General features: G+C 38.9%; 1 protein-coding gene across 1 annotated transcript in view; it reads left to right on the top strand.

The window, feature by feature from the left end:
• Nucleotides 1–24,022, top strand: part of galnt18b (UDP-N-acetyl-alpha-D-galactosamine:polypeptide N-acetylgalactosaminyltransferase 18b) — a 108,578-nt gene that overhangs the window by 32,136 nt on the left and 52,420 nt on the right. The window contains exons 2-3 of the mRNA XM_059538074.1: nt 15,587–15,782; nt 18,202–18,368. Coding sequence (XP_059394057.1) covers nt 15,587–15,782; nt 18,202–18,368 — 363 coding nt within the window. The remainder of the gene's footprint in view (nt 1–15,586; nt 15,783–18,201; nt 18,369–24,022) is intronic.

Below are 24,022 nucleotides of genomic sequence, written 5' to 3'. Positions count from 1 at the left end.
AGCACTTTGCTGAACACCTGCAGTTCTGCTGCATTTTTTTTTTCATAAGTGGATTTGTGGCGACAGATGTGAAAAATGCTATAATGTTTATGACTCTTGTCACACAGTTTATTTGTGAAATATGCATTAACAGTGTTTATGATAAAGATAATTAATTGAAATAATATGATGACAAATACTAAATTGTAACGTCAATCAAATTTAAGTGCTACCAAAACTAACTTGAAATTAGGCTTTTCTTTTCTTTTTCATTTTTCTTGACTTTTCTTTTCTTTTCTAGCAAATTCTTCTAAATTTCCAAATAATTACGAAGAACTGGCAAGTAGCACACTGGTATAAACAATCATTTTGAAATTGAAAGCCTGGAATGGTATTTCACATAGTAAGTACATATTATTAATAAATACTACTCAATACTCAAATGTATAATTACACTGTAACAAAGACAAAGTGTAACCTGTTTTTCAAATATAATATTTATTAAGGCCTGTAATTACCAATTTTATCTAAAGAAATCCGAAAAATGCATCATTCATCATTAGAGTATCAGTATTGGTATCAATAGCAGTGATGCTGATATTAAGAGCACTTGAAATTAGATGTGCAAGTTGTATTGGCCATCACAGGGAGAGAGCAAGGGAAGGACATTTGGAAAGGTGGATAGAGTCAGGAGAGTTAGGGGCGGGCTTGAATTCTTCTCATTCTCGTCTGTGAGCAGGTCTGATAAACGTGTTGTAACACAGATGGGTGCCTTTGTTTTGCAGCGCAGTATAAAATGTTCTCTGCACAGCAGATGTTATTAATATGCCTGTGTGGGAAGTGATCTGGCAGCATGCTTTGTTTGCGCTCATTATTGGTTACATGCAGTTGGTCACATGTTCTTGCAGTGCACACGGTACAGTACGACTACACCAGCACCCTGGCACCTCTTTCAGCATGTCAAACTGGCCTGCACCTGCCTGTAACATCCCACCTCTTAAACTGCATGTCTAGAGCTGCCTGCTTCTGTGTTTCCAGTGTGAAACATTCACAGTACCGCAGACAGAGTCCATGCACTTTCCATGCACTGGTACAACTGTTCATTCTCTTATTGTATTATTTTTTCCCACTGGTAATTTAATGCATCGGAGTGATGCATTTGCACTGTTCACCGATGTATTGGAGAGAGAAAAATAATTAGATTAGGAATGCACAAATATGAAAATTCTGGCCCAAGCTGAATATTCATCACAAAAAGCCTGATATTAAAATTATATTGGTTTTAATGCTAAACATGAATTTAAGTGGCACAGCACTATAATGTACAATTTGAAAAATGGTTTACAAGTAATAAACAAGTAATAATTATTAGTGCTTTTAAAGATTCTATGTGTAAACAAAATCAACACACCGTTCACAGAAACAGCGCAAAGTATCAGGTTTAACATTGATTTTTTTATGTTAGAAATATGGCTATTCTGAGAAAGAGAGAGAGATAGTTGAAAGTTGCTTTGTGAATTGTGCTCTGATTTTTTCTTCTTTTTTTTTTGCGAGTGGTATGTGTGTGTGCGTCAAGTTAATATAGCTTTTTATATAGACATTGCCATTCAAAATTTAGGATAAGTTAGATTTTTAATGTTTTTAACTGGAGTCTGTAATGCTCAGCAAGGCTGTATTTATTTAATCAAAAATACAGAAAAAACTGTAATATTGTGAAATATTATTGGAATTTCTAATATTGGTTTCCCGTATTATTATACTTTAAAATATAATTTATTTCTGTGATGCAGCGCTAAATTTTTATCAGCCATTTCTCCAGTCTTCTGTGTCACATGATCCTTCAGATATCATAATCTGCTGCTTTATTATCAGTTTAAACTGTCACAACCCTGGACTCATAATGTTGTGCTTTCCCTGTATGTGTACCATTCCCCATGTTCTGTGTGACCCAGTTTCTGTCCCTCTTTAATTGATTAGTTCCCAGGTGTATCTCCTTAGTCCCCAGTTAAAGCCTGTATTTAAAACCCATGTCCTTTCAGTCTCATGATGACTTCTTCAGGAAACTAATTCAAACATCAACTTTAAAGCATTGCTCTTAAATATATTTATGGCTAGTTAAACAAAAACAAGTTGAATGGATTACTGTGGAGTAAAGATCTCAAAACACACACTGTTTAATAGAATTCATATGATTCATTATATTTAGGTGTGGAAAATGATTTTTGTTGTTGATTTATGTGAGCACATTAGTTCTGTGAAGCCAAATCATTGTTGGCACCTCATTCATCAGACACGTCTCTATATGCAGGTGTCCTTTTGTAGAAGCCCATCTGACTGTGTTTGATAATCTCCCTCACAGAGAGCATGTGATTAGAGCCGCCGGGGTTTATCAACCTGCTAGAACAAGACGAGTCATCAGCGTGGAAATCTGATTGACTCTGCAGAGGAGTCTCAGGAGCTCGGATAAAAATATGAACCGCTCGTTCGGTGTGGTGTAATTTCATCCTGTAGCAATTATCCACATATCCACGTATCTATAAATCCTGTTTGTTTAGTCGTTTTTTCCCGTGTCCCTTTTTTATGTCTCACACACTTTCTTCCGGGTTTTGTGAAAATGCTCTTATTGTATCCATATTCTGATTGAGGAGGTCACTTTTATTTCTTTGGCTTCCTCTGGACCTCAGGAAGGGCTGGGTCCTGTTCATGTGAAATCAAGTGTGGTGGGCAGTGGACTGCTTGACCAAAGTCTTATATAACTCCATGAGTTATTTTTGAGCCACCTTATATAAAGTGTCTTGAAATTGGCTGTAATTTTACCAGTACATATTACTATTGTTATTATTATTATTGCATTATTATATATGTACCAGTACATATATTGTATTATATTATATATTTTTTCTTCTTCTTTCTTCTGGAAATTCAAAAAATTTTTGGACTCATTTTACTCTATTGTTGATCAAATAAATGCAGCCTTGGTGAGCAGAAGAGATTTCAAATACATTTTGACTGGTAGTGTAAGTTCATTTTAGCCTCTAGGATAAACGGCAATAGTGAACACAGTAATTTAATGCCTGTTAATCAATGCTGCGGCAATAAAAGAAAATAACGATCATACAAGTTGACCTACAGCCTGTCCCACATTTCTTCCACCAGTAAAAGATCCAGTTTCAATCAGAAATGCATCACATTATGAAATAAAATGGCTCGTGAAAGCCATTTAATGTGGAAATTTATCCTGAAGAATTCATCGCTGTCATGCAGCATATTGGCTGCGGTAGAGCTCCTGACCTTTTTAATGTATACTTGCTGTGATGCGCTCAGCACACACTGATGTGGGGTCATTCTCAGACTGCTTATGAAATTCTGCCATTTCTCATAGCTGTGTGTTTAATTTCTGTGAAAGGACTTCCATTACTTGAAGCTCTATGTCTCTTTTGTTGAGTTGAAAGGCTCTAATAGCTGGCCTACATGCTTGCAGACTGAATTCCTCAGTCAACAAAGATCCTTTGGGACAACATGCTGAGCAGACCGAGCCACTACATGTTGCCTAGGTTACCAAGTCTACAAAAGCCACCCTTGACCGCACCACTGTGGTTTCTTATCTCTTCTGAGGGAGGGGACTCTAATTAATAGCCAGACATACTGTCACGTCACTGACCCTCAGGCACATATAATGGGGTTTTAGGACACGTGTGCTTACGATTGTCTCGTAATAAAAATGTTCTGGGCAGCATGATTTCATGCGGCAGTATCCTATATTTGTACATTTATAGTTTACCTGACTATGCCAGTTTAATATGGTTTATTAAAAACTAAATATAACATTGGCCAGTGTCACCACAAAAACATTATGACGTAAATGTATTATGATGTAAAATACTTTTAAAGGGATAGTTTACCTTAAAATAAAAAATATGTTGTTAATTACACACCTTCATGTCGTTCCAAACCTGTACAAGACCTTCTACATCTTTGGAAAACAAATGATGATATTTTTGATTAAATCTGACAGCTCTCGGTCCCTTCATAGACAGCAACACATCTAAAATGTTTAAGGCCCAGAAAGGTAATAAGGACACCGTTAAAATAGTCCATGGGACTTCAGTAGTTCAATATTAACTTTACAAAGCTACGAGAATACTTAGAATACGGGTGCAAAGAAACAACAACAAAAAAACAGCTTTATTCAGCAATTTCTTAACTTTCGTGTCTTTTTTCACCATGCATTCACGAAAGTACCAGATAGATGGGCTTTATTTTTTATTTTTGCGTGCAAAAAATATTCTGTATAACTTCATAAAATTAAGGTTGATCCACTGAAGTCACATGGGCTATTTTAATGATGTTCTTACTACCTTTCTGGGTCTTGAAGTGTTAGTTGTGTTGCTGTCTATGCAGGCTCAGAAAGCTCTCAGATTTCATGCAAAATATCTTAATTTGTATTCTGAATATGAATGAAGGTCTTAGAGGTTTGGATCAACATGAAGATGAGTAATTAATGACAGAATTTTCATTTTATGGGTGAACTATCCCTTTAAGAGCCTCCAGAAAGAATCAGGCATTGGTGAAACATATACTATAATGCAATAAAATATTATTAACATACATGTTGCATGCAAAATCAACAAGTCAATTCAAGTCACCTTTTTAATATATTGCACTTTTTAGCTTCACAGTATTCATTTACATTTACATTCTCATAGTTATAATGTATTATAAGTCTTTTATCTTGCCATCTTTCTCATGCTACTTAACTTAAAGCAATCAATGAACACTTATTAATAATAATAATAATAATAATAATAATAATCATAATAATAATTTTCCATCAAACAGGCATATCAGATTAATGTGTAATATAACATAATTGCTTTGAACTATTTTAATTGTGAGTGAAAGTGACGTGACATTCAGCCAAGTATGGTGACCCATACTCAGAACTCAACCCAGAACTTAACCCATCCAAAGTGCACACACACACACATGTGTGTTCGGATCATTTCACTGACTCGGACCTTTGAGTCTCGTTCAGCAAATTAAACAAATCTTTTTTTCGAATCATTTCTTTAATTTTGTTCATTTTTATCAAAATATAATTAAAATGTTACTTGTGTTACTTCCCCAACATGTCTACTAGTAGTTACGCAAACGTTAATCACACTACAAACAATAAAAAAATAGTGCTATAAGAAACAGAAAAGATGAATTCATTGTTTTCCTGGGTCTTCAGTCTATGATTATCTCACCTCACCTCTTATTTTGAGTTGTTCTTTCATCACATGACAGCCCCATAAGCTTTAACCTATGCAGTCTGAGCTGGAAAGAGAATTTATTAGTTCATCTCATGAGTCTTCAGGTTTTTCGAGTCTCCGTTCACCACGTGACAGACCCATAAACTTTGACCAATGCAGTCTTGAGCCGGAAAGAGAATTGATTAGTTCATCTCATTAATCAAGTTTGAGTCGTTCCTTCATCACGTGACAGACCCGTAAGCTTTGACCATAGACTGTATAAAAGTAGTTACGCTGGCAAAAAATCTTTGTCTATATTTTTGTCTTTTTGATTTTAAATGTACTGCCTGTTTTAATGTTTGTATTGTTTAATAAAAATTAAAAAAAAGACTGTATAAAAGGCTTTAACCTATCATTCGTTCTTTTGTCACGTGATGTGACAGCATTGGATAGAGAAATTAATTTACATGCTTCCTTACAAACAGGTGCAGAAAAGACTCGAAAAACCCGAAGAATCATGAGATTAACTAATCAATTCTTTTTCCGGCTCAAAACTGAATTGACTGAAACAGGTCTAGTCTAGTCAACTGCTAGACTAATTCCAGTACAGAACGGAATTTTGCACGTGCGCGACTGAACGAATCACTCCCCGATATGACTTGTTCTTCCCGATTAACATTAAAGATTCGTTCAAAATTGACAAATCGTTCAAGAACGACCCATCATTATCTAATTGAGAGCCATTGGGGCAGATTTGAGACTGCACTGCTTATTTTATTGTACAATTATTATACAACATTTTGTGTTGCTACACACAGCAGTGTGTACCATTACTTCGAGCCTGTCAATCAACACTAGCATGCCACCCACAGTATAAAGCAATGACAAAAGTTTTGTCTCCATGTGTTCAGAAATTAGAATATAAAGTTTACAAAATGTTTTTCAAATATTAGCGCTTCGACCCAGAATTTGCCCCACCAAAATTTACGGCCAGGAGCCGCTACTAAGTAAGATGCTCTGTCAAGATATATAGTCCATTATAAATGTAAATTAGGTTTAATATGGTTTAATTAACCTTGCATGAATCATTTAAATATTATCATACATTTTAAGTATACAAGAGAAACTTGTACAAATTCCTATACCATAACTGACCATGACTTGTCATTACTAATGTTTCACTGCATGTCTTAAGTAAATCCTGACAGTAGTTTTTAATGCAAAATAGGGTTTGCACAGACCCAAGCTGTTTGCAAATGTGTATGTGTTGTTTTGTGCACATGATAGAATTTAATTTGTATTATCTGACGAGTTCTATCTTGCATTAAAGAAAGTGACATCTGTTTCATATATTAACGCTGACTGATGAAAATGCTTTTTTGTTCACTCTCGGTGTGCAAAGACCTTGTCAATTTAAGAATGGCCTCTTTAGTGAATGCTTTTAAAAGCAGTCCTTGGTCCATCTTGTATACCAAACACTGCCAAAATAAATATACAATGCAGGTGAAAAGCATTTTAACAAGACATTGTGTCAATGCTGCTTCTGGTTTCATGACACGTACAGTAGCATATTTCTCTGAACAAGGCCAGTCATCTATTATTTTGTTTGTCAAAGCAATTACTCTGCTGTGAGAATAATGCATTAATTGCCATAAAATCTTACATTTGCCAAATGACAGTTACACGTTTTATTAGCAAGCACTTTATAGCTGAAGCAGTCACCACACAGTTGGGGTGATCAGATAAATTAGCTATTTGTCACCTGAATGAGCAATATATTGATGTACACATCACTTCTTTATTATTCCTTAATGGATTTCCCAATCTGATTTGTTGACACACACATCATGTCTTATAAAGCAGTTAAAGCTGTAGTGTTAAAGAAATGATATCTGAGCGCTAGTATATAATTGTCTAATTCAGGGTTACCAGTGGGCCCCAAGAAAGCTACAAATCAGTTTTAATTTACTGCATTAGCTTGAAAAAAAGTCTGCTAATGTTTTTTTTTTATAGCTAACTAAAGCTTAAACAAACAAACAAACAAACAGATAAAGAAATAAATATTTACAAAAAAATGTTTAGTAGAAAGGAGGGATGTAGCACAATACAGTTAGCCCAGCAATAAATGAACAACAAAATAACTCCTGTAAACCTTTGTACACTGGAAAAAGTGTGGATTATTGTAAGTCTACTTAAAATGTATTTGTACAGTGCTTTTTTTTTTTTTTTTTTTTTCAGATTTATACCAAAACTAGGATGGACTGGTCATTATTAAGTGCTATAAACACATGTAATGTGTGCATCATTCAAACATGGTAGCCGGAGGACAATAAACACTTGCCTGTGACAATATATGGTTTATCTGTGTTCTTCAAGCCATCTTGTGTTCTTCAAGCCATCAATCATTATTTTCATAATGATTAAATATATTTCAGCAATTGCTAACTGACATAGTCTTTAATACAGTATAAAATATATGTTCTGCCTCATTCTGTTACAAGAAGCCACATCAGATCACAAAAGAATTTATTTTAAACACTCGACTAATGTTTTGAAGTTATAATTGTTCTTTTTTGTTGGACCGCAGGTTTAGAAACACTTTTCATTGCAAGTCATTACAAGGGAAGGTGTTTGGCGTATGTGGTTTTTCAAAAGCACGTTATTAGCAGGGAGGTATTTTCTCATGTCACCAATTCTGAGAGAAATAAAAAGCAAAAAAAAATATTTAAATGCAAAACTAAAAAAAATTCACAGGTGCATACTGAACCGTAGATGTCGTACTGAACATTTCTATAATATATAAAGAATTGTCAACAACTCTAGTAAAAAGTGTAACTAAAATTAAAACACATAATAATAATAAATATATATATATATATATATATATATATATATATATATATATATATATATATATATATATATATATATATATATATATATATATATATATATATATATATATATATACATGGTGATGTCTTTACTACCAAATGGATTGGTACTGTTTGGATTGGCAAAAATTACCTAAATATGCCTTTTTTCAAGTTTAAAATAAAATTAGCATTCATTTTGTAACATTTTTAGTTAATTTTGTTATTTATATAATATGTACTTTAGTTATATTCATGGTTGTAAAACAACTTGTATTTGTTGAGAACACCCCCTACCTAACAACCTAGAGATTCATTTTGCAATGTCTAAAGAGAGTTTAATCAAAAGGTCTTAACCTGTTAACCAGACCCCACTTAATGGGACTAACTATAAATAGTTCCTGACTTCACTGTGCTATACACACAATTTTGGTTTCTTTGGAAAGAAGATCCTTTGGGCTTTACTGTTCATATATAAACTACATGAAATCAGTCCTGGAGCAATCCAGAAAAATAATGGGTTGAAAGCCACATATGTCTCATGAGTTTATGTTTCAAATCTGAAGAAGACACCATGAAAAATTAGATTCCTGCAACCTTTTTTCTGAGACTAACTCTTGCCCCCCCCGCTACAATAGTTTGTAGGGTTCTACAAACAATTTTAGTCCTTAAACATACCACTGCATAGTTTTTAAATTATAAAACAATAGACAGAATATTTAACATCGTATAAGTAATTTATCTGAGCACTACAGAAATACAATAAGAATAATTTGAGTAATAATAAGGAATAAAATAGAGAAATAATTATTTGTACAAAAAGCAGATCACTAAGTTATGCCCCCATCATATGACAGGTGCATTACAGCACGAGTCACAAGCTATCACGAAAGAGCGCCAGAATTCAAATAAACAATATTCCGCTTATCTTTGACTTTTTTTTGTGGATGGTCTCATCCTGTTGGTGACACTGTAGGCTACAGCAAAGCTGTTTTTAACTACCCTGATGCAGTTTTCTTTAGTGTAGTTTATTCCATAACGGATACAAACAATACTGTCCCCGAAGAAATGAGACATAAACAAAGGAATTACCATCCATATTACAACATTATAGCTTTGTTGGACTAAAAGTGCGCTATGAGATGTTGTTCAGAAGACGCTTACCTTTCAACCTAAACCGGGATTTAAAGCTGTGGATTAGTTTATGGCTCATTATTACGACAAATCTGGTATGTACAGTACTGCGTGTGCATTTAATCTATTCATAAACATTGACACATGCAAACAAAGAGCGTTCAGTGTGCCAGCGTCCAGGTGCAGGTTAACAGGTTAATATAGAAAACATCTCATTTACATGTTTAACCCTCGTCCCTTAAAGGAGGAAACAGAGATGTCATAAAGTGACAGAGCAAAGCTAGGTTCACCACCTGATCCCTGATGGTAGGAGCCTTGGGCACGTCGACAGGCCGGGATCTCAGTGTTGCACTGGAATCAGCCGGCCCAAACTCAAGACACAATTTGTCGACTGAAAAAGCCTGCAGGTCCCCTAGCCTCTTGATTGAGGCTAACACATTCAGCAGTAGGGTTTTCATGAAGATACATTTCAAATAAACTGACTCCAAAGGCTTGAAGGGAGCAGTTTGTAGGGCTCTTAGCACCAATGGCAAATCCCAAGAGAGTAAGCAGAGGGGCCTAGGAGTATGCAACCTTCTGGTCCCCCTAAGGAACCTTCCCCACCAACCTCCCCTCTACGGGGTTGTCGTGTGCGGAGATAGCTGCAATGTAAACCTTAGGGGTGGAAGGTGATAGCCTAAGCTGCAACCCTTGCTGTAAGAAGAAAAGCACGCCTCTGATTGAACATATCTGGTGGGTCCTCATAGTAAGAGGAAAACCAATCGATGAACAAGTTCCACTTCAAAGCATAGGCCCATCTCTTGGACTGTGCTTGACTGTGCTGACCAGTACATCCCTTCCCTGAAGGCACCCTCTAAGGCAGCCCAGGGCAAGGCTCACTGCCAGCAACTCGAGGCAATTGATATGCCAACGCAGTTGGGGACCCGTCCATACATCTGTACGTGGCTCCCCTGCCTGTGTCCGAGGCATCTGGGAAAACCACTGCATGCCTGAATACCAGTTCCAAGGTTACTCCTGCCCGAAGGAATGAAGGATCTGACCACGGGATGAAGGTTCTGTGACAGGCCGGTGTAATCTGAATCCGGAGAGTGCTGTGTAGCCACGCTCACCTCTGGACTCGGCCATGGAGCCAGTGCTGAAGCAGTCTCATATGGAGCAGACCGAGCAGAACTACCGCAGTGGTTGCAGCCATATGCCCCAAGAGCCTCTGGAACTATTTCAGTGGGACCACTGTCCTGCCTGATAAAGTCTTGAGAGAGTTCAGCACTGACTGAGCATGTTCCTGGGTAGGGTTTTAATTTCTGGTTGACCGAATCCAGCTCCGTTCCCAAGAAAAGAGATCCTCTGCATTGGCATGAGTTTTCTTTTTCCCAGTTGACCCAAAGACCCAACTGGCTGAGGTGTATGAACACCACGTCTCTGTGTGTGCACAACTAATTGTGAGTCATCGACTGTGCGAGACATGAGGATGCAAACAAGGGAACAAGGGCCACCTCCGTGACTTTGGTGAAGACACAGGTGAGAGGGACAGCCCGAAGGGAAGGACCTTGTACTGATATGCCAGACCCTTGAAAGTAAAATGCAGGAATGGCCTGTGTCGTGGTAAAATCGAGACATGAAAGTATGCATCCTTCAGGTCGATTGCTGCAAACCAGTCTTGGGGACAGATGCACTCAAAAATGTGTTTCTGTGTCAACATTTTGAATTGCAGCTTGTGAAGAGCGCAATTCAGAACTTGCAGATTGGTTGCAGACTCCAAGATTGCTTGTAACCCACTGCTTTTCTTGGGCACAATGAAGTAAGGGCTGCAAAACCTCATCCTCAAATCGGCTGGAGGAATAGGCTTTATCGCGTCCTTCACCCATGAACTTGGTGGGACGCTGGGTGAATTGAATCGTGTAGCATGATGGAGTCTAATGGTCCACAAGAGCCACAGAGATGGACTGGGGAGCATTAACCAGGCTCCAAGAGACCATGCCAGTGGAACCAACAGAGTCACTGATATACCAGTGGTGGGGCCACAGAGGTGACGGCAGAGGGTGGGATCTGGAAGTGAAGTGTAAAACACTCACCTGAGAGAGGGAACACAGGGCCCCTGGCTTGAGGCTTGTAACATCCTGGCCTGTGATGGCATAAAGGTGGGTCTTGAGTGTCACAGCACATAACTAGCACATAAATAATTGCAGGCTTGCGAGGGGAGATACAAATCACCCCACAGAGTGGTAGCAGCTGTAGGACATAGTTGCATGGCCACAGACTGCTTCACCAAGGGAATGCCTGTGCACCCAAAAGCGGTCCCACCATCGAGGGTGGTGAGGGAGGATGAGCTGCACAATTTGTTTTTGGCAGTAAAAGGTGCCTTCCATGATCTTGTGAGCTCCTCATGCATTTCTGGGAAGAATGGCACCTAGAGGGGGAGATGAGAACCAGCATGACCCCCACTGACTAACCACTCATCCAGCCTTGAAAGACTGGGACATGGTGCAAAATTCCACAAAAGCCCGACATTCTCTGCGCCCGAGAAAGCATAGCCGTCATCTCTGGGTCTGACTTGTGAAAAGCCACTCTTCCGAAAAGGGGCAATGCAGCCGAGTCGACATCCACCGGAGGGAGAGAGCTCACCCTCCGATGCAGAGAACGACATCTGGTCATCAGGTGGAGCACCGAAGGATACAAGCGGTACACTCTGTCCTGCAGAGTGCCAAGCGCACCCCTAAGGCAGCTCCACCGGCTGCAGAGAGCTTGAGGGGTGATTATCTTCCTCTGGAGAACCCTTCACTGTGATCATCAAATCATTTCTGACTCTACCGGAAGCAGTGGTCGAGGGATAATGAACTGTGACAAATGATGGATTGTGGCAGAGGCAGAGGGAAACATTTGACATAGGGGAGTCTTTTATGCAACTCTGAAGTGGTCCACAAAATCCACAAAAGCTTCCTCAGTGTGCTTAATTAACAGACACGTGAGGCAGTGATCGTGACCATCCTGAGGCGTCAGGTAACTATCACATCCAGAAATGCACGGGTGATAAGACATCTTTAAAAAGACGCGATCACTCAGGTTTCTTTGCTCTTTTAGTGCTGAAGCATGCAGGGGAGCTGGCCACCACACAATCCTAGTATGGGTGTCTACTCGAAGGATGATTTTCTTTCCTGTAAGACTGTGACCACCACTGCTGATTGCTGTAACACCTGCTATCGTCAATCACTCGAAGAGGGAGAGCAGTAGTGATAAACCACCTTTTAGCTCCGAAGCGAAAAGATGAATAAATGCAGTGCACCTGCTGCCTCTTATACCCATGCTATATGGTGTGGCTTCCAGATGCGATTCCACATGCCAATGTCCATTGGCTCGTTTAGTTACACTCGAAATGGATTCGTCTCTCTGGCGAGATCCCAATTCGTCGGTAATGACATGATGTCGAGAGTGACCGACTGAAAGGGGACTGGAAAGGGAAAGTCGAGAAAGCGTTCACACAAAAAAACTGAATTCATTTTCTACTAGCTAATAGAAATACAGTATATTGATATTTCATCTCAGCAGTCAGATGTTGCGTGTTTGTGCACAGGGTCCAATAAACCACATTCCTCTGCCAGTGCTTAGAGCCCACTGCAGTCTAGAGCTGTGTTACTCATTGCAAAATGTAACTACAGTACTTGCATTTTTTATGGAACGCAGCATGTTAAATTTCTTTTGCATTTATTTTTCTCAGTCAGTTGGAAATTACTTTCTTTCCTCTTAAAGGGGTCATATGATGCTATTTAAAATTTTCATTTCTCTTTGGAGTGTTACAAGGTCTTGGTGCATGAAGAAGATCTGTAAAGACTCAAATCCAAAGAAATATTCTTTATCACAGTTTAGAATCGGCCACGCCCCGCTAAAATGGCTCATTCAAAAACGCCCCCTACGTCACATGTCTACGTCACTATGTGGAAATATTTGCGTAATCCCGCCCAAATGTTCACGCAAAGAAAGAAGGCGTGGTTTCAGTTACTGCAGTTAGTGTTGAAGCAGCCATGTCAGAGAGATGCTGTTTGTATCTAGGTGAAAGCAAAAGCAATTTATTTGGCCTCCAGAAAGTAGATGCGTTTAGGAATCTTTAAGATTACTTGCAATAGAACAACAACGCATTTTATGGATGACCGTTTTATGAACCTAGGAGAGGAAGTAATTCTGACTTTGCTAAGATAATCTGGCGCTTCTGAATCAGCTACTGTAAGTATGTTTTTTTTTGTTATTAGTTTAAGTTTTGCATGTCGCGTTTGTGTGTGTGCACATGCGCGTGTTTGAGAGAGAGAGTAGGTCACACTGTGGAGTCAGCTGTCTTAACCATCCGTGGCTTGTGTACTGCAAACACATATGAGCTTCATCACTGTGTCTGTCACGCCGCCACTCAGTTCCCCTTTCGGGGTTGAGCTGATGGTAAAACTTAGGACATTTTAGTAACTGTCTTTACATTTATTTTAAAAGATGAAGGCCAATCACAATTAACTGGGTCAGTTAACCAATCAGAGCAGACTGCGCTTGTCAGAAGGAGGGACTTTGTAGAAAATTACGCATTTGAGAGAGGCGGGGAATAGAGGACTAACAATAATGTACATTATTTGAAAAATATTGTGCTTTTTTTTTTTTACATTAAAGCATGTCAACATATTCCGTTACACCAAATACACAAAATAATGATCTTTAAAAAAGCATCATATAACCCCTTTAAATAAAAGTGATATGCTCAACCTGAAATCGTTTTCACACTCCAACGACTGTCGATCAATAAATCAATCAATCAATCAAGTAGAAATGTCAATATAAAAATACCTTGTTAACACTTTACAGTAAGTTTCCATTTGTTAAATATGGCTTGAACTAACCATGAAAAATTTGGATCTGTTAGAAGGATTTTACAGCTTATCTATTATTATCTATTGTATTATATTATATTATATTATATTATTATTATTATTATTATATTATTATTAATCTTTTCTTATTATTAGTCTTATGTTGGAAGCAACTTGAGCTTGAGCTAAAATTTTTCTTAAATATAGTATATATTCAAATAAATATGTATTTGTGGAGCTCTGCTTTCTATTTTATAGCTACAAACTGCTGCATGTTAGTGCGTGGCTGATGCTGCTAGATGTGGAAAGGTCACAAGCGACAGTCAAGCACAGAGGTCAATCAAAGTGACATTGAAACCCAAACAAAACCGAGGCTCACGCACAATGTGAGTGTTATGTAAGGATATTGTTTGCATGGAACATTGTTTTCCCTCAGTATAATGTTCTCCTTTTTGCAAATCATCTGCAAATCACCATCCCACAGAAGCAGCTTTTTAGTTAAAGCATTGTTTTTTGTCTGTGTCTTATAATATATATATATTTTTTTTTTCTCTCTCTAGGGATGGTTACCACTTCATTAGATTGTCACACATATAACCTAATAGAGATGTCAGTGAAGTTTCAAAATACAGATGGTTTAAGATTTTTTATTTTATTTTATTTAGAATGTGGATAACATAAAATTTGCAAGATCGCATTTGTCACCACAACAAAATGTATTTGTTAAGAGTAAAAAAACAAAACAAAACAAAAAAACCTTTGCCTTGAACTTTCATTGCCTAGTTGCATACAGTATATATAGGGAGCAAAAACTTACACAAGAAACAAGCTGTGTTGAATTTCAAAATTAATCTGTTTCATTTTCAAATAGAAACTAGAGAAATGGAGAATGATAGAAATAGAGAGGTGTGAAAGTTATGCCCCTGAAGCCATGAACCAGCCATCAGTAGCGCTAGGGCGAGAACGAGAAAGAAACATGTGCGCACAAACACTCACACAAATACACACACACACACGAAAAGTGTGAGTTGTTATTTTGTTGGTTTGAGCCAACCTCAACCTCCTGTTTAAAATGGAGTGAACAAAAATCTCCCAACATCTGTGCTTACATAAACAGAGTAATGGGCAAAAATGTATATGTATCGATTGGATTTTGCTTAAAATGTACTTTTAAGGAAAACCTTTTAGTTTTACATTTTTAGAAATTGTGTTAAGAAGATTGTGTAATGTTTTTAAGTCAACTTAAGTGTTCCTTCATTTCATTATTCTTATATTATAAGCAAGTACAGTTCTGTAAAATTATGCTTTTAAGATTTGAATATTTCAATACAATTAAGCAACTCTTTTTCACAATGATTTGCCTAAAAAAAGAACACCAGTGAAGGCATTCATTCATGAGCTGTCATGTTATTAAGCACCATCGGTGAATGTAAATGCGTTCAGTGTCATTTTCCTTCTGTAGCCTCTGTTCTCTGACACATTTCATTATCAGGGGGACACCAACCTTCTCTTTCTTTGACCCTCACAGAGTCCCCTCTGAAAGGAGATGACAATCAGCTAGATCGATCTTTTTCTGACTCGTCCTTGTTCAACCACTGGGGTCAGGATCTGGGGCCAGAGAGCCGCAGAGTGGCCCTTAAGATGTTCCAGTATTACGGCTACAATGGTTACCTCAGTGACCGCCTCTCTATGGACAGACCCATCCCAGACTACAGACCTGAAGGGTGAGTGTCTGACAGTCTGTCTGTCCTTTACTCACTGTCACAGCGAATGCCTGCGTGAACTAATGTGATTTCTGAGCACAAATCAATGTTTGCAGTCAGCAAAAGCCTTGTGGTCATTTCTCACTGAAATATGATGGTAATATAATAGTATTTTGATATATTCCCACGCCGTTTTCTCGGAGGAGGCAAACGAGAGCAGTGTTTTCTCAAAAACAAATTTGGATGAGAAGATTATTGCCTTCTTTTTGTTTCCTCTGGCCCATCACCACCAATATGAACTTATTTAGTATAAGTTACTTATTTTATAACTTATACTTATTAACTTCCTGTTATGAAATAATTCTGAAAAAAAAACAGCTTCCACAAAAATATTAAGCAGTAAAAATTGTCTTCCACACTGCTTATAACGTGACGTGACATTCAGCCAAGTATGGTGATACCATACTCAGAATTCGTGCTCTGCATTTAACCCATCCAAAGTGCACACACACAGAGCAGTGAACACACACACACACACACACAGAGTTGCACACGGAGCAGTTGGGGGTTCGATGCCTTGCTGAAGATAAGTAATGATGCTAATAAATTGCATTTAAAAATATATATAATTAGAAAACAGTTATTTTAAATTCAAAAAGAAAAAAATCAAAATACAACATATTGCAAAAACATGTAAAAAAAAAATCACATTTTTTGACCAGTAGGGTTTAAAAATACTGCAGAAAATTAGTGTAATGTAATGTTTTTCTCTTTTTTTTGCAGTCTGTTATGGGTTGAAAGCATGGCAACATAAGGTTTACACCAATGACTCTATTTTGACAGGCTTTGAAAGAGGTGTGTGTGGAGAAACATAATTACTCCATAACCTGTAATTACTGGATGTGTCTTGCTGGCAGCAACATAAAGAACTCCTTCACGTCTGATCACATCTGTTCTTTTCTCTCCGTGAAGCCAAATTGCTATTGAGTACCTGGGTCTGAAAACCTTCAAAACCCACTTGTTATAAACTCCAGTCTGCCAAGAACATCAAAACATTACCTATCATTGTAAATACCACCATATTTACCAAAAGGTCCTATTTGTCTAATTACCTTTTGTCTCTCATTAGTATTTGCGGCGATTTCCATGTAAAGGAAACAGAATAGGGTGTGAAACTGAAGATGAAGTCATGTTTAAATAAATGGTCAGCAAAGAAGTTGCCTAAACTTTTTAAAATGCTGATTGTAAACCTCGGGAGGTCAAACTAAATATTATATGAGCTTTTTTTATTTACTATAAATTTTGCATGAGGTATGCAGTTTTGCAACTCTGTTACTAAAACTGTTTGGTTGCTAAAACTGTCTAAATACATCTTAAACACAGATTTATGTGATGTTATTATTTTGTATTATTAATGTAAGAAGTATATACACCACTGGTCTACAGTTTGGAATTTGGAAATGCAGGGCTGCATTCATTTGATCAAAAATACATTACAACTGTATTATTACCATTTAAAGTGCATTCTTTTCTATTTGAATATACGATACTTCTCAAAAGTTTGGAATCATTACAGTTTTTAAATGTTTTTAATGAAGTCTCTTCTGCAATAAGGCTGCATTTATGTACTAACAAATACAGTAAAAACAGTAATATTGTGAAATAGTATTGCTATTTAAAATAATAGTTTTCTATTGTAATACATTTTAAAATTAAAATTTATTTCTGTGATGGCAAAGCTGAATTTTCAGCATCATTACTCCAAGTCTTCAGTGTCACGTGATCCTTCAGAAGTCATTCTGATGTACTAATTTGCAGATCAGTTATTGTAAACTGCTATCAAATATTAACAATGATTCTTATTATTATCAGTTTTGAAAACATAATAGTATGAGAAAAGATCAAATAAACAAAACATTTTTAACAATATTTTAGATAAAAAATGTATTTACTTTTGATTCACATTTGATCTAATGCATCATTGCTAAATAAATATATCATTAGTATTTTACATTTAAATGCATATCCAAAAAATATTAAGCAGAAAAAATGTTTTCAGTACTAATAGTATCATTGATATATAGTTATCAAATATACAATATATCATATATTTGAATTATTGGTTTACAGGTATAACAGGTTTGAATATTTCAGCATTATAAAATGAAAATAGATTATTTAACTAAATTTGCATTCAGCAGATTTTTTAAAATTCTGATTATGAAAAAACTCTAAGGTGGGACATCAACATTGTAAGCTGATATGTTCAAAGGTAGTTATTTTGCAAGCTTGTTAAAAAAAAACTATTTTAGTAATACTTTAACACAGTCTTACATCGGATTTGTGTTTTAGAAATTAAAAGGACATCGATTTTATCCAATTCTCGGAAATGCCTTGACACATTGACATTTGTGCTCCTTTATTTCATCTGTTTTCACAGGTGCAAAAACATGTCTTACCCATCCAACCTTCCACAGGTTAGTATAGTCTTCATCTTTGTGAACGAGGCGCTCTCAGTCATTCTGCGATCCATCCATTCGGTCATGAACAGAACCCCGCACCACCTGCTCAAAGAGATCATACTGGTAGATGACAACAGCAATAACGGTAGGTTTACACACAGCACAAAATGCTTAACATGTTTGTCAATTGTGTCATCTTTGTCTCACAAGCTCTAAGTAGTGAGTGCCATTAATGTGAAGCATTGGCCTAACTATTTCCTGTGAGACTGGAACAAAGCAGCGGCAACCTCATGCATTTCTTTTTAGTGCTCTCTTGTGTCGGACTTGCTAGTTCTCAGTGTGAGGCTTATAGTCTTAATAATTACCGCTGTTTGGCTTCTCAACATTCTGTCTTCAATCAAACCTTTCCGTCTGCTTAATTAGCCGCTCTGCTCATTGGATTAAAGTGACTAGTGATAGAATACTAATCAGCTGCACACTGAGAAATATTTACCCCAGAAAGCTTAAACCTAAGAAACATGATGAATTACTCTGTTTCTCCAACATCATGCACCTCATGTTCTGGACTGTTGTTGCATGTAGCGGGTTTGTCTGCTTGCCCTCTTTGCTCATTATTGCTTTAATTTCCACCAATTTGGTGCTGTAGTAAGAGTATTAATTGACAGGCTGATGAATACAGCTCCCGTTATATTTAACATGAATCAAAAAATAATAATACCATGAAAGGTCAGGCTGGTAAATTATTTTGTGATTATTGCATTGTCAAATTGTCAAAAAGAAACACCTTTTTTGTGGTTTCATTTTTTTTTTCTGAATTATTGTGTTACTTTAATTTTAGTATTACATACATGTAACTTCCCAATTTATTAATACATTTATTAATATATTCCATTTTATATTTTTACATTATATTGACCTTATCTTCCAGAAAATTCTAACATCATTTTCTCATGTTCTTCCGAATCTTTTTTTTTCTTTTTCTGTTGAATACAAAGAAGACATTTTAAAGAATGTTGGTAACCAGACAGTTACTGGTAGCCATCGACTTCCATAGTTTTTTTTTTTTTGTTATTCTTTTTCTTTATATATATATATATATATATATATATATTTAAATGAATTCATTATGATAAAATCATTGAATGAAGACTTGTTTCGTCCAGTTGTTTTTTTTTTACAAAGTATGTCTGGTCTAAACTTGTATCCCAATTCTTTCGTTATTATTTAACGTCTGCAACTGAAATGTAGCCTAGCCTACTGTGTAAGTAGCCTGTGAAGCTGTTTCAAACAGAAAGCTTACATGATGAGCTGCTCTCTCCAGATCAGCGACGAAAGCAGGTTTAAATATAATGGTGTCTGTCATTTCAAAGGTGCAATAGACATTGCGGAATCTATATAATGTATATAAATATATAATTATAATATAGATAATATATTATAATTTATTATAATAAGAAAAAAACGTATAATAAGAAAAACAAAAGGACTGCTAGGTCCTTTCAATTGTGATTATTATCTCTCAACATCTCTCCTTAATGTGAGAGCCACTTCTGGGTTCAGCTTATTCTTTATTCTACTGGGCAGACACCATGACCAACATGAAGTGAAAGAGGGTAAAGTGACCCAGATGATTCCTCACTAATTGTACCATTTTTAAAGGACCAACGGCCTCCTCTCTCAGCTGGCATAATCTTGTGAGTCCTGACAGCTTTATCTTTACATTCAGAGATGAAGGGTTGTGAAGCGGCCACTCAACATGAGACTTTATGTCAACAGTGGGACCGACAGAGATTCTGTCAACCTTCAGTGAAGGCCAAAAAAAATTAAATCCCATTCTCCTCAAAGCCCGAGAATGAGCTGACAAATATTCTATGCCTCTGCAGTGGACAAATGATGAATAACCACCTTATCATCAGAGAGAGAGAGAGAGAGAGGGAGAGATGACTTACACTGCAAAAAAAAAAAAAAACCTTGCTGAGCATTTTAGTCAGTAAAAATATCTAAACATTTTTCTAAATAAATTTACTTGAGAAGAAAAATGCTTAATTTAGATTTACTTTCAGAAAATATATCTTTAGTTAAGTTAAATGTCTTAAATGCAGAATTGCATGCAATAATAAGAAAAGTATTCACCCTCAGGCCACCCGAGATATAGATGAGTTTGTTTCTTGACCAGAACAAATTAGGAGAAATTAAGCATTGCAGTACATAACTTGCTCACCTGTTGATCCTCTGCAGTGACTGGGTGCTGTCAGAATCAGAGTTTAATCATGCAGCCAAAGGAACTGTCACAGAACGTTCCCGGTTACTTAACTGTAACCTTGTTCCCTGAGAAAGCGGAAAGAGATGCTGCGCTGCTCAGCGCATTGGGAAACATCTTATTTGTGACCAGCTGTGAATAATGTGTGTAACACTTCGATAGAATTGACCCGGTGGTAATATAGCCTCGGTTGATGATGTCACCGGGGCGCGTGCCCGCAACACGGGGCTATAAATAGATACGCCACAGGTGCATCAACAGGACATTTCGTCTGAAGAGCAGTCCTGGGACATATTCAGTACGACAATGCAGTGCAGCATCTCGTTCCGCTTTCTCAGGGAACAAGGTTACAGTTAAGTAACCGGGAACGTTCCCTTTCGAAAGCTTCAGTCAATGCTGCGCTGCTCAGCGCATTGGGAACGAGAATACCCACGCTGTCGTGCTTGAAAAATGTCTGGACCCCTAAGGTTGTGCAGGTGTGCTATCAAACCAGAAGAAGGCCTCAGACATTAGCTTGTGATGTTGACTAAAGGACATGAGAGCCTGGAGTAGCATGGACATCCAAACTAAAATCTTCTGAATGTGTGCGGAGAGGACCAACCTGCCGCATCACAAACCTGTTGTAAGGGGGCACCCCTTGCTTAAGCATTAGAGGAAGCGACCCCCCTTGTGGAGTGAGCTCTAAGACCTTTAGGCGAAGCCTGACCGCGTGCCTCATTAGCCAAAGCAATAGCATCCCTGACCCAGTGAGACATGGTCTGCCTGGTGGTGGCAGCTGCTCCTCTGTTACCACCACCATAACAGACGAACAGCTGCTCCGACTTACGCCACTGGCTAGTGCAGTGGACGTAAGCCTGAAGAGCACAGACTGGACACAGTCTATATGATTTCTCCTGCTCCGGTGTTGTGAATGGCGGAAGGCAGAAGGCCTCTAGAATGACCAGATGTACAGCCGAAAACGGAACCTTAGGCAGGTAATCAGGATGAGGATGCAAAATCACTTTTACCCTGCCTGGGGCAAAGTCTAAGCATGATGGTGTTTAGATAGACAGAGCCTGCATATCCCCAATTCTCTTCAAAGAATTTATTGCCATGAGAAAAAACATTTTTAAAGACAGAAGTTTATCAGATGCTGACTCTAAAGGTTCAAAGGGGGTTTCAACCAGACCCTCGAGAACTATAGCTAAGTCCCAAGAAGGTATCTCGGTTTTCACTGCAGACTTCAGTTGTCTGGCCCCACGAAGGAAGCGAGAGAGCAGAGGGTGTATCCCGAATGGCATCCCGTCAATCAAGGCATGGCAAGCCAAAATAGCGGCCACATAAACCTTAAGAGTAGCAGGGCATGTGCCTGTTGACAATTTCTCTTGCATGAAGTCCAGAACTGAAGCAATGTGGCAGTTGACTGGATCAACATTGTGTACCACACACCACCTGTCAAAGACACCCCATTTACTGGCATAACTCTGTCTGGTGGAGGGAGCCCTAGCACTAAGAATGGTATCAATAACCTCCGGCGAAAGCCCTGTGTTCCTCAGTTGGTACCCTTCAGGGGCCAAACGTGAAGATTCCACAGGTCGGGCCTGGGATGGAATATCGTGCCCCCTGCCTGAGACAGAAGGTCCCTCCTCTCCGGAATCGCCCACGGCAAGCCGTCGAGGAGAGATATTATCTCCCTTGAGCGCTTTGACTGTACAGTTTAAGCCTCGAAGATCCAAGATTGGGCACACTCCCCCACCCTTCTTGGGAACCAGGAAGTATCTGCTGTAATAGCCAGACTCTCTCCTTGGACAAGGAACATGTTCTATGGCCTCTTTGCCCAGAAGAGTCTGTAGCTCTCGAGACAGTACCTGCATCAGCTCGGGTTTCACGGAAGTGGAGACCACGCCGTTGAAATGTGGAGGATGACGAATAAATTGGATCCTGTATCCTATCCGTACTGTGCTCAATATCCATGCAGAAAAGCCTGGCAGACGCTCCACGCTGCCAGACTCTCTGAGAGTGGTACCAGTTTTAACACTTCCTTTTAAGGGGATGTTAGATGTTCCGTGTCCTATAACGTAACATAACTACTGTTGTCCTGCAACATATTGCTGGAAAGCACCGCCCTCCGAAGCACAAGAAGTGGAGGGGATGGAGGGGTTTTGTGAGGGTAACAGGAAGGGGCGAATGCTCCCTTGTGCGCCTAGAGTCACTAGCTCGGTGCCCTGAATCGACGGACCGGCAGGAGAATACCATACTAGCTGCTCTAGAGACCTCCATAGAGGTAGCGAGCCTCTTGGCACCGCTAGTTTACAGGCGGTAACTGAGAGAAGCGCTCGCTGGAGATCGCTGCATCCTGAAACACCAGCAGGGTTGGCAGAACGGTCTCCTGAGGACACTGAGGAGAGACGGGCACCGTGTAATACGGTGCCAATGGCCTCTACCCTTGAGACAAATCCATGTCTCAACGAAGCTCAGCGGCCGCTTCCTCGTGTGCCCAGAGCCACTAGCTCAGTACCCTGAAGTGGCGGACCGGCAGGGGATGACTGTACTAGCTGCTCTAGAGACCTCCATAGAGGTAGCGAGCCTCTTAGCACCGCTAGTTTCCAGGTGGTAACTGAGAGAATCGCTCGCCGGAGATTGCTGCGCCCTGCAACACCGACAGGGTTGGCAGAACGATCTCCTGAGAGCACTGAGAAGAGACGGGCACCGTGTAATGCGGTGCCAATGGCCCCTCCCCTTGAGTACGGCAAGGGAGGAACTGACGAATGCCTCTTCAATGCCCGTCAAAATAAGCCACAGGTGCCTCCCCGTGCTGACTAAAGCTGTTACTTAGAACGGCCGAAGGCACGGGCCGTTTGCTTAGTCGTACAGGGAGACAAATCTGTGGCTCGACGAAGCTTAGTGCAGATAGAGCCACTAGTTCGGTGCCCTGAAGCGGCGGCCCGGCAGGGGACGACCGTACTAGCTGCTCTAGAGACCTCCGTAGAGGTAGCTCATCATGGAGGTCAGAAACCTATCCTCCAGTTTACTACGTTTGGGGGTTTCTTGTTCGCTTGGCCAGTCAAGCTGCAACCTGTCCACCACGTGAGTAACCACCTCGAGCAGTTCCTCGACCGATTTCCTCTCGCGAGAGGAACGCTCATAGGTGGGCTGCTCATGGCCCGAAGAAACTGAACTGTAGCTGACGAAAAGAATCTTCCTGACGCACACGTGCACAGAATGATCTGAAGACAAAAGACCTGTTGATGCACCTGTGGCGTATCTATTTATAGCCCCGTGTTGCAGGCGCACGCCCCGATGACATCATCAACCGAGGCTATATTACCACCGGGTCAATTCTATCGACATGTTACACACATTATTCTCAGCTGGTCACGAATAAGACGTTTCCCAATGCGCTGAGCAGCGCAGCATCGACTGAAGCTTTCGAAAGGGAACTTTCTGTAGGGCTGTCTTGGCTGGCCATTGTAAGTTTTGAGCTGTTAGAAGGAGTGATGAATTGATTTCATGAATGTTGTATTATATTGGTTGAGAGATTCACGTTCAGTTCCTGGAGT

Source organism: Carassius carassius, chromosome 3, assembly GCF_963082965.1.
Source record: "Carassius carassius chromosome 3, fCarCar2.1, whole genome shotgun sequence".
Taxonomy (NCBI): Eukaryota; Metazoa; Chordata; class Actinopteri; order Cypriniformes; family Cyprinidae; genus Carassius; species Carassius carassius.
Note: the sequence above shows the minus strand (reverse complement) of the source record. Positions and strands in the feature narration are given on the sequence as shown.